Source organism: Amblyomma mixtum, chromosome 5 (assembly GCF_055824585.1).
Source record: "Amblyomma mixtum isolate Tamu chromosome 5, ASM5582458v1, whole genome shotgun sequence".
In the NCBI taxonomy this organism is placed as follows: Eukaryota; Metazoa; Arthropoda; class Arachnida; order Ixodida; family Ixodidae; genus Amblyomma; species Amblyomma mixtum.
The window spans coordinates 4988338-5001598 of NC_143016.1; the positions used below are offsets into that span (position 1 = coordinate 4988338).

Below are 13261 nucleotides of genomic sequence, written 5' to 3' on the forward strand. Positions count from 1 at the left end.
TTGCAGCCATAATTTCACCGATAATTTTATCGTTGTATAACATAGGGGCTATGGGAGAATAGGTAAATTTAGAGAATTTGATTGTTTTAAGTGATGTCTTGTTATATGTACCATTATATCTTGTGTCTGGTATATCTGGTATCACTGCAACGACCTTATACTTTAAAAATACATGATTTTGAAACTGTTTATTATACAGTTTAACCTTTCTTGGTCTGCCAAAAGTATTTAAAATATTCGCTTCAAAATTATTTTCAAGAAATTACTATTTGCTTCAATTTCACTTCGAAGTAAAAAAAAAACACTATTCGCACATGCCTAGTTTGAACTTTCAATCCCTTGTTGTGTGAAATAAGTGTTGTGTGAAATAAGTGTAGCGTAGCTTTCCATGTGCTACTTTCTCAATTGAGTTTGTGCAACCTGACCCTGCTACATGCTGTGACACTGTGATGGAATCTGAGTAATCTGCGTCAATCTTACGTCAGAAGTCCGCACTTCAAGACTGAATTCTCAAAACTAAAACTGGATTCTCAGGTGTCATGTGTAGTGTATAATAATCAGCAACTTCGTGCCTTACATGTGCGCCAGCAGCCACTGTAAATACGTCCAAGTTCACTGATCCGGCTATTAGTTTACGGCCCGGTGCCTCATTGTCTGTGTTATTGTCATGCAAAAAAAAAAAGAAAAAGCGAATGACATGCCAAGATCTTACTGTAGTCATGCCCTCCACTGTATGTGGATAGGTCGGGAATTCGCATAGCACCAGAATTCACGACCGGCTTTGGTGTTGTAAACGGTGTTGTAATTAGGGAGTTGTTGACTGTTAGTGGTGGCCTCTTTGTATTTGTCTTTTAATTTCAAAAGTTCTTTTATGCATAATGCTGTGGTGCAACGAATTATGGCCATCCCGGCACACGTAACCAAAACTGCACGCCCCTGGCACTCACGTAGCTGCACCCACTCGCAGGCACCATTCATGGTGCAAGCATCACATGACCTCCTCTGCCCCATCTGTGCTGCTGTGCTTACTGCTGCAGCTCTGCAGCCCATTTGGGACTGAGTGTAGTACATACAACACATAATACATGCACCATACTGGATTCGGTTTGATGCACCAGCATGGCCATATTTCTTTGCCGCACAGCATTAAGCATAAAGTGCTTCTAGAATAAAAAAGCTGACATTGCTGTTGCTGTCACTAACAGCCAGATGCCTGTCTACAATTACAGCAATGCAGGTGCCTAAGTGCATAGCTGAAAGTCAACATAAATTTAGATAACCTTAAATTTGGCAGAATTCAACTGTTGTCTAAAATCAGTCTTCACTGGTACAATCAGGCCTCGTTAATATGGACACTTTGGTTCCTTAGCAAAACTATACGAGGGGGTACCCAAAAGAAACCGGACTAAATTTTTTGGTCGGCAAAGCTTTTGCGCTACCGCGTTTTGCCACTAGGAGCGCATAGAACGATCATTCCAGAGTCAGTAAGCCGAGTGCCGTCGTTGAAGGAGGTCAGACTAGTTTAGGCAGAGTTTTAGAGTGACGACTGTTTTTTGTGAATGTCGTTTTTGCAATGGCTGATTTTCGTTGACAGCGTGCGCCGGTGAAATTCTGATTTTTGCTGGGAAAAAGTTGAATGGAAACTCTTGAAATATTAAGAAAGACGTACAAGTACGATGCTATGGGGACAACTCAAGTGTTCCTGAATTGAATCCTGAATCAAAGCAACAATCATGCCAATGGAAAACTTCAAATTCACCTCGAATCATGAAAGCTCGTCAGGTGAAACCAAACCTCAAAACAATGCTGATTTGTTTTTTCGACGTGAGAGGAGTCGTCCATTGAGAATTTGTTCCGCAGAGTCAGACAGTTAGCCAGGCTTTCTACTTGGATGTTTTGAAAAGATTGGGCAACAGTGTGCGGTGGAAGCGGCCAGATTTGTGGCGGTCGGGTGACTGGTTTTTCCATCATGGCAATGCCCCTGCTCACACAGCCTTGTCTCTACAACAATTTTGGACCAAAAATGGCATGACCCCTATTCCTCAACCCTCATACTCTCCCGATCTTGCCCCGTGCTACTTTCTTTGTTTCCTAGAATGAAAAAATAGGTGAATTGAAAGCGTTTCGCTGATGTTGCTGAGGTGAAGAAAAAACGACGAAGACACTGTGAAGCATCACAAAAGATGAATTTAAACAATGTTTTGAAAAATGGAATGAAAGATTCGACAAGCGTATCATTGCAAGTGGGGAATGCTTTAAAGGAGAGTGAAGGTCTTTGCTTAAAATGTGAACAAATAAGTTCAAACAAAAATAAGTCCGGTTTCTTTTGGGTACCCCCTCGTATAAAGCGAGTCATCGATATAACAAGTCAAGAAGAAAAATGATCAACCATTTATTGAGAAAAAAATTGAACTGAATTCAACTTGAGCCCATTTCCTCACTGTCGGCACATAGACCCCTTGGGTTTGGAGGGGGGGGGGGGATGTAATATGTAGCAGTTACTTGCAGCAAAAACCAGATGCCCCAGAGACGGACGTGCAGTCCCAATTGCATGTTCGTCTCCTTTCTGTTGTCACTCTAGTTTGTGAACATGTGTTGCAACTCTGACCAAAAGTGTAAACGGCTTTGTGGTATGCACATGGTGCTCACGATATGAAGAAAGACAACTGCAGTTTTCATTGATTTGTGCACTTCTCTTGTTCCGGGACCTCATTTACTGTTCTTCCAGTGTGCACACATGCACCAGCACACGGGTACACATTCACGCACACACACACACACACACCCTCCTGCTCCAAAAGCTTGTTTTTCTGCTCCAAAAAGTGCTCCAAAGCGACTTGATCCCATCTGTACTTACCACTTGAGCCTAGCAGTCCTTGCATGGTCAGTAGCTTTCTGCACAAGTGGTGGGAATTGGCCACATGATCAGTCTAACCAAAAGTTTGAATAGGTATGCACGTGCTGCTGATGCAGCTTATACATGTAGTTGTGTTGAACGCACTGCTTGAATTTAAAATTCTAACGAGAGATGTTTTGTGTCCAGTGAGCCACCCGAGGAAGAGACACCGGTGGTGACAGTGACAAAGCCATCGACAGGTGACGGTACCCATCGCACGCGGCGACGAAGGCGCCGTGAGCACCATCTCCCAAAGAAGAAGTACCTGAAGGCTGGCCTTTATTCTAGCTGTTTTAAGGAAGATGGGTGAGTGGTAGTGTGGCAGCTTATTGAAATGCTTCAGCACTTGCACAAATGCTGATCTGACAGCGTAGCCGGTGGTACACATGGTGCCACATGGAGTCATAATCTAACATCAAAAAGAGGGTTTGGTGCAGAACAGCACCAGTGCTGCTTTTTCAGTACTTGCAATATGACATGCTAATTTCCTGCATACTAGGTTGATGTAGGCTGCGTCAGTAAAAAACCAAAAAATAATATTTTCAACTAGCATAGCACAGTGAATGTTATCAATCCTGAGCCTGCTTGCTGTCACTTGTCGTCCATTTGGAATCACAGGTTCCTAGAGACGCCATGGTGGTTCCTATCGTTTGAACAGGTGTGGGCTATTACGTACCTGCTGATTCAAACACGACCTGGGCATGCGGGGTTTGGTCGGTTTTCGGTCCTTCCCAGTCAGATCCAACCATAGCAGTGGGAATGCTGCATCAGTTCTCTTAGCTTGCTACGTGTTGCTACAGTTCCAGTATTTTAGGTGAAATTACGCTAAAGCAGCACCTATGTACTAATACTCAAACTGCTGGTGGGAGTCAACTTACGCCTGGTGGTGGAAGCCATTGCCTCATGCATTGCAGGGTATGTAGTAGTTTGCCTATTGCGGTGAAACAGTGACGCGGGTGACCAACACAAGTCAGTCCATTTTGCTTGCGCATAGGTACTTTTGTGCCTGTTGCTAGTTCAAGGTGTGCATGCATTTCACAGTAATTTCTTGGCATTGTGTGCATTAGTACTGCATCCAATGTGTTGTCATTTGTGCCCACCGCAGGGTGGGGCGTGCATTCAGTGGGCAGGCAGGAATTCTGAGACAACCATCAAAGATGCTGTGGGTTTAGTGCTGCCTGAAACTCACTTTAGACCACCCACTTCCGGCACAGTGACTGTGGACAGCTCACAGGCAGAAAGGAGAAACTAGGGAACACTATTTCGGCATTTGAACTCCATTGGCCAGTCAGGTGCTAAAGATTACCTTCGCTGATCATTTCGTTCTCGTGATTGTCATTAGTCTTTGTGGCACAGTTGTGGACTTGTGTGCAATAGCTAGTGTGTTGGGTGTTACATTGCTTAATTTTGTCGAGCACTGCCAACTAAATAAGTATACAAGGAGTAAAAAAATGAGAAAGTTCATTTTTGGCACAATTCAAGTAGGTACTAGTCGTAGCGAAAATTAGTATAGAAGGGCTGCTCTTAAGAACTGCAAGATGTGCACAGTGTAAATTACAAAAGCGGACATTAGTTTGTTCCTGTGCTCCTTAGCAAATGGTGGCAACTGATTAACATTGCACATTTTTGGCTAAGTTTGCCACTGGCTTGTAGAAGTGATGTGGTAAGAAAGAATGGCACACAGATTTTTGACCCAGATTTTCTGAACATCTGAATGCATCTTTAGAAAATAAATTGTTTGTTTTGTCGCTTGCTCTATTTGCAGAGGTCCATCTAAAGATGCTGTGGAAGTGACAAATACAGAGACATCACTGCCAGAACAGCTGAGTTCACTGAACCTTAAGTAAGATGCCCTTAAAGCTTTTCTTGTTGACCTCTGTGTGCTCCAGAATGACATTTGAAATTTCGTTGCTGCGATTATTGACATCCACTACACAGTGTGCTGCTCTTGATGTGGGAAAACTTGGTCGTGGCTTCCTAAATTCCAACATTATACCTAATAGCCCCATGCTGCTTTGCACTGCATACAAAAGATTTTAGTAATCCTTTGCATAAGTAATGTCTTTTTCAAGGGATTTCATTGTATGAATCCCGTTATTGTGTATAATCAAAATATAGCAGGCACTATGATGGTCACCTTTCACCCCACTGTTGTGATTTCAGCTGTGTTCTGGTCCTACCACTTTCAATATTGTTGGCAGAATGAGAGGTATTAACACTTATAAAGACAAAACAGGTCAGATATGCTGGCAAGAAACATGATGGTATATCGACACAGGCCAATTTTTTGTCCTCACTGCCCCTTTAAATATCGAGCAGTACTGATTGTATGCAAAGAGAATAATTTATTTTTGTCAGAGTCTCCTTCAAAAAGTTATCTCGGGGTCATTCAATAATTCAAAATTTCGGATAATTCCAGCATTTTTTTCTGGTCCCTTGAAGTTCGGATTAACGAGCATTTACTGCAGTGGCAATAAATTTAACACAAGTGTTAGTCTGGTACGAAATTTTCACAGCATTTCTTTGAGGTTTGCTGCGATAAGAGTCGTATTGTTATGGCTGAATCCAAGTTCCATGCCAAATGAGAAACCTCATCTTCCCAGCATTCCTGTGCTCCTCTATAGTGGATGAAGAGAAGTCGCCTGCTCTCCCTCTAGGCAATATTGAGGAACTCTATGCCAAAAGTGGTATAGGTGGCACATTGAAAAGTATGTTGAGGTGGCAGATGAGAGTAGGAAGCACATGGAACAGCTTGCCTTGGCGAGAGTGTGGGCAAAGGGAACGAGCAGAGTACCGTCCCAGATGCACTGCACTCTTGTTGCACCAAGAGTTCCAAGCAAATGGACTACGGGGCCGCTGGAGCTGGAGCTCCTGTTGTACTCTGCTGTGCTGGTTGTTTCGTACAGCTGCGTGCTGACGTTTGTGAAATGTAGCAACCGTGAAATTAAAATTTTTGACAGCAGGACCAAGTTGGTGCCCCGGATGGGCACTGTCTGGCTGCGCCCTCACTTTTAGGGTGTGTGACCTGTGTGTAAGGCAGCTTAGTTTTTTCAGTGCTATGAAATTTTATGCACTTTTGCTGCAGCTGCATGGTGACCAGCTTGCTTCTTCATAATTTTTTGGCACTTCTCACCTATTTACTGCACAGTGCAGGCACGTCATGAATGCTGCAAACTAAGTTACAGTTGCCGATGGAGCTTTCAGGCTCAGAAGGCCTGAATAATCAAACTGTCAGTAAAATATTTGTGAACTTCGAAGGTATCCTTTTGCTGAGAAAAGCAGCTTGAAAATGTGTGACTTTCACCGTGTGTGACTGTCATCGTTTCTCATGTTCTGCTAGCAAGCAACAATATTAGCTTGTATTTGAGTCAAGAGTCACAGTATTGTCATGTCCATACCACGGCTCATGTGATCAGTACCAAAATGTGCGATGCAGTGCTGGATTGTCCTGTTAACCTTACCAAGAACCAATGCCGAGGACAGAGCGGACAGTGTCGGTTTCTCTGCAAAACCGCATTCATGAAAACGAAGAAGCTCATGAGGGGAAGTGAGCCTCCACTGCTCCCCCCCATTTCCCTGCAGGCATCCTCGCATAAGCTACCATATTTACTCGCATAATGATCGCACTCGCGTAATAATGATCGCACCCCCAAATTTTGTTGGCAAAATTCAATTTTTCTATTCCCCGCGTAATGATCGCACCCCGAACTTGCCGCTGCAGTTTGTCGACGATGTCGAGTCTCGCCGACGATGATCGTACTTGCTATCTGTCTGACAGATTGCACGTGCAGGTGTCCATCTTGCTCTGTCAGCATTGCAGCGGCAGCCGCCTGTTGGCTGACCTGCAGTCACACGGGCAGTCTAAATGCGGTTATGCTTAATCACGGATACTAAACTTAACTGCGGTCATCTCGAATCACAGTTTGCCATTATCGCAAGGCTCGCCACCGTTCTGGGTTGCAGTGCAACGAACAAAGTGACGCGGTGATCTGGCTAAACTCTATTGTTCTCGTGAATAATAAGCCCTGGGATACGAGGACGTCAAAAATGAATCCTCCTTGAGTATCGCTGGTCTGTACCGAGTTGCTGGTAGGAGTAATAACTGCGATACAAGCTAGTTTTACGTTCGCAGCTGCCGTTGTAGCATGAGTGACCCGATCTGCTTGCACGCCAGCTCCGCTGCTAAGGGGTCGCTGAAATCGATCGTATATATTTCTTTTAATATGAAGCAATTAGGTTGTCAGTAAGGCAGCATCATAAGTAGAACATTCATTATAGCGTTGGTCAATTCAAAAGCGCCATCCGCAGTGGCTTCGATACGAAACTAGTTAGGCCTAGCGACGACTAGGGAGTACAGTGCCGTCGTCCGCCGCGCTCGCGGGCGGCACCATTGCAGTAAGAGCGCGGAATTCGGTGCTGCAAGCGGTGCGAATATGTCACCTAATTTAACGCTGCGGCAGGGACTGGACATTTTTCGACGTGACGGAGGTAAAATGCGTAGCTTGAGCGCCACAGGATGTTGCTGTTGTGTGCTGGTGCGCCTTCGGACGAGATCAAAGGCTGCATAAAAGCGCCGTCGCGCAGCACTACACACACTGCCTATTTTGATGCGTTGCCCTTGGAACATGATTCAGTGCGGGCCAGCTCGTGCGCTTTTCGCACTCTACCTTCTAGGTTAACAACATGAACCGAGGTCGCCAAGCTCAGTTCACGTTACCCGCGTATAGTGGCGTAACCGCAGGTAGCACGCCCGTGTGACAAGGGTTGTCTGCCTGGAACTTGTTTGCATTTTCGGTGCTCAAAAATTTTTTGTGAAAGATTTACCCCACGTAATGATCGCACTCCTAAATTTGCGTCAATTTAAAAAAAAAAAAGTGTGATTATTATGCGATTAAATACGGTACATCTGAGCCATGATGTACATTGCTGCTGTTCTGTTATTTACATGATCATGTGCACACTCTTCTTTGTAGGCTACCTCGATGGGAACATAGAGTGTGTCCATAATTCGATTGGCTACAATGAGGAACAACAGCCCAAGCTTATCTCTCGGAATGAATCCATTTGAATTCAAGAAGCTGCCTTCCACAGCAGCGATTTGGCTGGTTGTGGCAGTGATGCACGCTTGCATCTATGTTATCTTGAAAATCAAATTGCAGACTTTTCTGGCATCTATTTCAATCTGAAAAATTGAACATTTTAGCTCCACATGTAGTACAAGTCTGAATTGTCAGGGTCTGAAAAATTCATCGGCTTCTGTATTGGGACGAATGGCACTGTCGATGTGGAATGTGTTGCGCTGTGCTCATTGCCATACACTGCATGCATGGCAGTAACACACTAACTTTGCGTATTGCAGCACATTCACTTGGGTGGACCTTTGTTCCGCTAGAGAAATGGGCCACCTGCTTAATTGTGTGGCTGGTTCCTGTGCAAGGCAGAACTGCTACCAAAACTGCACTTTTCCCAAGTGATGCTTTTGCATTTGTCTTCACTGTTGTGCCCAGAGAGGTCTTGCTACTTCTGCCTTCAAAACTGATGCCACAGCGTAGGCCATTCTGAAGGAAGACAGATGTGACAGTTCCTTCCGTCTGAAATTTGCTTGATAGGGGGCGGGCAGGTTTCAAGGGAGGAAAAATGCGGTTTGTAAAGGAAGCTCTTTTGGCTGGAGGCAGTCTTTGTACAGCTGGCGCCACGTTTGAAAGGGTCGTGCCAATGGTCCACTGCAAGGCAGTTTGCTCTGAGGAGGCCGTGCCTGCCCCTGTCACTGCGCTCTGCTTTCTTTTCCCTCTTCCTGTCCTCTCCCTCTTTGTTGCTGCTGATGCTGATGCTGCTGCTGCTGTCTGCCCTCAGCGCTGTGCTGTGTTGGGCACCCTCACCTGACGGCTTCTACCTAACCACCACCTGCACTGTGCCCGCTGAGGAAATGGCAACCCCACCCATCAAAGCAGAGCCTGCCTGGTACTGCATCGGCAAAGCCATTCTTACCACAGAACTTGCACTGTGCCCAGCCCTGGCACTCTGTGGCTGGACGCAGTGCAAGTTTCCCTGTCTTTCTCTCTCTTGGGAAAGAGGGTAGGGAGGACAGCCCATGGAAGCATTAGGATAGAGGGTTGTCAGTGCCAACAGCAGTTGTTGTCATGGGAAGCGCTCTCTTCATGTGCCCTTTCTTAGTTCCTTTTGGATATGGTTCGGGGTAAAAATGTTTAGGCAGGCAGTTGAGGCCTTTTCTGTTTTTCACGTTTATATTATGCTGTGTAGAAAAAATATAAGAAACATCTGCAGGGTGTTGTGTCACGCGACTGTAATCAAGTTTTTAAAAAATGGACTGTCACGCGTAAATGTAGTGAACGGCATATTATTGGCAGCCATGTTACACAAACTGTAGTATTTCCATATCTTCCTGCATTGGTCGTTTACAATTATTTGTGCTGCTTTAAGTTCTTATTTTAGAGTACTAGATATGTCTAAAAAGTTATGTGATGCATTCAGAAACATTCATCCCAATTGTTTTGAGCAGGTTGCATTTAAACCTCATTGATTCAGACTTAGAGGGACTGGGAAAAACTTCCAAATTACTCAGAGGATGAATTATCAAATGGCCCCGAAAAACTGGCCAGAAACTGCTCGCATCTAAGTGAATTTCTGTCTTTTATAATAAATTTTTTAATAGTAAATTTATTTGGCGAGAACCTTGGTGGCAATCGTTGTCTGTTTTTGATATGAAAACTCTGTAGCAACGCTTGTTTTTCGCAGTTTTAGCAAAAGTTTTACAGAGTGCACACTGTCAGCAATGTTGGAGCAGAATTGCTCCACATTAGTAAAGACCACCGTGACCTTCCTCGGGGCTTGATGCAATAACATAAAGGCCTCCTCACAAGTGGCATCATCACATGTAAGGAGGCTCTACCGCACCAGTTGTGAGCAGGGTATGGCGAGAATGCAGTTTCGATGCAGTGGAAGAATGGAAAAATCATGCAGACAGAATTGAGGGAAGTGTATCAACACCTGGATGGTGAGATGTCTTATAGAAGGAAAAAGGAAAGATCTGTGGTGCATCACTCAGTGTACAAAACGGCAGGCAACTGTGCCAGGGTGGCTGGCTGATGCCCATTCAATGTGTGGGCTGAAGAAGGAAAGATCTGTGGTGCATCACTCAGTGTACAAAACGGCAGGCAACTGTGCCAGGGTGGCTGGCTGATGCCCATTCAATGTATGGGCTGGTGCAAAGCTCAGAAATGTTAAACCAAAACCATGTGGCCAGGCTATTCTTTGGCAGTGGGGTCCTCCAGTCATCATTGCACTTGCTGTTGCGTGTGCATTGGAGCGTGAGGAGGGCTATTTGGACAGTTGCTTGCTCTGCCGATTGTGCCACGATGTGGCGTCCTTCTGGAGCCCATCTGAATTAATGTTGTGAGCCCAGTTGCATACAAATGAATGACTATCCAACGCCATAGGCTTACTTGGATGTTGGCCGGGACTGCGCGAACAGTCCAGTTTACTCAAATTTCCATATTGACAACGGTTGAATTAATGAGGTTTTACTGTGTGCCTCTTTTGTGGGTCTTTGTATTTGTTGGTTCCAAAGAAAGTTCACAGTTCTTGAAAACAAAACAAAGAAATGCGTGGTTTCGCAGTTGTGCTCCAAAGTTGGAGTGTTGTCATGCTTGTCTTGACATGTCAGCTGTGATTGAGTAGCGGGCTGCTTCTTTCAGTGTCAGCCGCAGGATCCATGTCAGCAACTTTGTCCTAAAGGTGGGAAGTGTGTACAGGTGCGTCTTGCCTGTCTACCAACATGTGTCGAGGCATGAACATTTGTGGGTGGTGGTTAGCTTGCGTGCCCTTCATTCCGATCTTCTGGCCTGGAGAGAGAGAGTTGTTACCACGGCAGTGGTGTGCGTGCTCCTCCGTGTGCAGTGAGCCAAGCACGGAGGAGGAGGAAGGAAGCCAGCCTGCACCCCTGGAGGAGGAGCGGTGCACCAGCCTGATGCCATCGCCCATCCATGCGGGCAAGTACCTGCGCCAAAAGCGGTCCGACTTTCAGCTCTCCTACGACATCTGGTGGTTGCACAAGAACAAGCAGGTGAGTGTCAAGTCTGTGCTTTCATAGGTTCTTGCTGCCTCTTTTTTTTTTGGGGGGGGGGGGAACAGTTCTTGGCACGTTTGTTTTGCTGGAGCAGAAGCTCATGCACCATTGCACAGCCACTGATTGCATGTTACCTGGGGCCTATACAGTATGTTATGCCTGTTTACATGTCATAATAAATAAGCCTGTCTGAGAACAATGAGTACTAAGGTAAAAGCAGAGGTAAACATCGCTTTAGAGTTGAGACTTTTGACTTAACAAGAAGTCTTTTTCTGTTTTTTGAACGTGTTAATTGGGTTTGTGTTAAAATTGAGTAATTACGGTATGTCTGGTGCTAAAGTAAAACGTTTATCTTTCTTTTTTTTCTTTCTGAAACCCTTTCTAAGAGTCTGAAAATGTTTTGCTGCTTTAGAATATGCTTTGAAATGACAGAAACAGCTTGTGGCTGTCACTTTGCTGACAGTATCTTCGAGCTTGTTTAATTCGCATGTGTGGTTCATGTTTTCTCCGCTTAGAACTATACTTGCATCTGTTGTACTTTTTCATTGCAGCTGCTGTACAGCTATGATCCTGTGAACAACTACAAACGAATCAAGTCAAGTGAGTGCTTTTGTGCACACACTTTCTGCCTACAGAGTAGTTATATATAATTCTTTCTGTTGGCTGTCCATTCAGAGCTTGCTTTTGTTGCTGTCCCCTACGTAAGTATTCTGTGCATTGTTAAATTTTAATTCCTTACTTATTGCACGCAGAAAGTATATCATAGTACTGCATTGAATTAGTAATACTTCGTGTGGGGTTTTATTGCTTAAAAGTTCCCACCTAGTTTTTTTTAAAATTTTTCAGCGATGAGTTCGTCAGTGCTGCTCAGAGCAGAATGCTGTGGTACTCATACACGACGTTCTTGCTGTCCCCGTACACAGATGTATATGTCGACGTGAAGCCGGTGTCCAAATATGAGGTGCAGAGCTGCAATTGCATGCGACCCAAAGTGAAGGCTGACAAAGGCTGTGGTACTGACTGCCTGAACAGGTGAGGATGGAACTTCGGAAATTCTTAGCTTGCGGCTATGGTGCACTTATGAACAAGGTAGATAAGCTTGGCCAGTCATTGGATCATGTGCTGATGAACTTCTGATCTTAATGCAGCTGCTCTAGACATAATGGAACATCAACGGTGTTGTGAAGATTGCTTGGATCACGAGAGTCGTAAAACCATTTTTTCCAGTATGTGTGAAGAATCCCCCAAAGTGGATTGGGAAGGAAGATTTTAAACATCTTTTAACTGGATGAAAATTTTGAAGTGGTTTTTCGGGTCTGTGGTCAGATGTGTGTGTTAACTGCAATTGTTCCCTAGTTCATAATACAACTTTTGGGCATATCCTGGCTTGCTGCAATATTTTTAGCTCTACAGTCTCCAGTCACATTACCAACCTACAAGGCAGATTTAAAGGGGCACTTAAGGGAAGTACTAAGTCAGGCTAGACTGATATGTTAGGGTTGCCTGATAGCAGATTTGTCATTTTTACCGAAAACATTGCTTTTATAAGCCAGAAAATTGCGCAAAGGTGAGATGCGCTTGGCGCTGTCACTTGAAGATTTGTGCAGCAGTGATGAGTGATGTATTCATGGGCAAACATTGTTTCGCCGTTTCAACGGACACTTCCCATCAAAATACAAGGAAAGCAGCGTGGCGAGTGTAACCGACAATGTGAAGGGTCTCTTAACTAAAACAGCGCAAAACATATGACGGAGAAAAAGGTTGGTCTCAAACACGAGTGCTGAAGCTCTTGCTTCTCATTCTGTGCACTCAAGCTGTGTGTAGCCTTTGTGCGTAGCTAATTCAGAGCCACAAACTATAAATGGCATTCATGGTGTGTATGCTTACTATATAGCCAATGAAGCGATTTCATTCTCACTTCAGCCTTAAATGGACTACTTTGTGCAGGCTGCGGGCGCTGTGAAATTGCGAAGTGTTTGTTTCTTTATTTTTAACATGCATGCATAAATGCGTCAGCATGTGAAGTGCTATGCAAGTGTATGGTCTTCCATGTTTTCTGCGCAGTGGGAAGCCGAACATGCTTTTAGATGTGCTGAAATATATCTGAGAAGTACCACATGTATGCACTGATACCTCTGTTTTGCCTCATTAAAGAAAAAAAGCTTCCCAGCACAGGCCATCATGCACACAGTATGTGGGGCGCCGGCACGCAAGGCAGGGTTTTCTGCGAGAAAAACATTCAACCAGCTGATGCATTGTCCGTTAAGATTATGCATGCT

General features: G+C 44.6%; 1 protein-coding gene across 2 annotated transcripts in view; it reads left to right on the top strand.

Moving 5' to 3' along the window:
* The window catches only part of ash1 (histone-lysine N-methyltransferase ash1), a 67457-nt gene that overhangs the window by 18861 nt on the left and 35335 nt on the right, over positions 1 to 13261 (top strand). The window contains exons 6-11 of one of the 2 annotated variants that reach the window (XM_089543151.1): positions 3044 to 3202; positions 4662 to 4739; positions 8750 to 8857; positions 10814 to 10979; positions 11534 to 11582; positions 11906 to 12014. In XM_089543151.1, the coding sequence (XP_089399277.1) occupies positions 3044 to 3202; positions 4662 to 4739; positions 8750 to 8857; positions 10814 to 10979; positions 11534 to 11582; positions 11906 to 12014 (669 nt within the window). The remainder of the gene's footprint in view (positions 1 to 3043; positions 3203 to 4661; positions 4740 to 8749; positions 8858 to 10813; positions 10980 to 11533; positions 11583 to 11905; positions 12015 to 13261) is intronic. The other variant, XM_089543152.1, reaches the window with a different exon arrangement.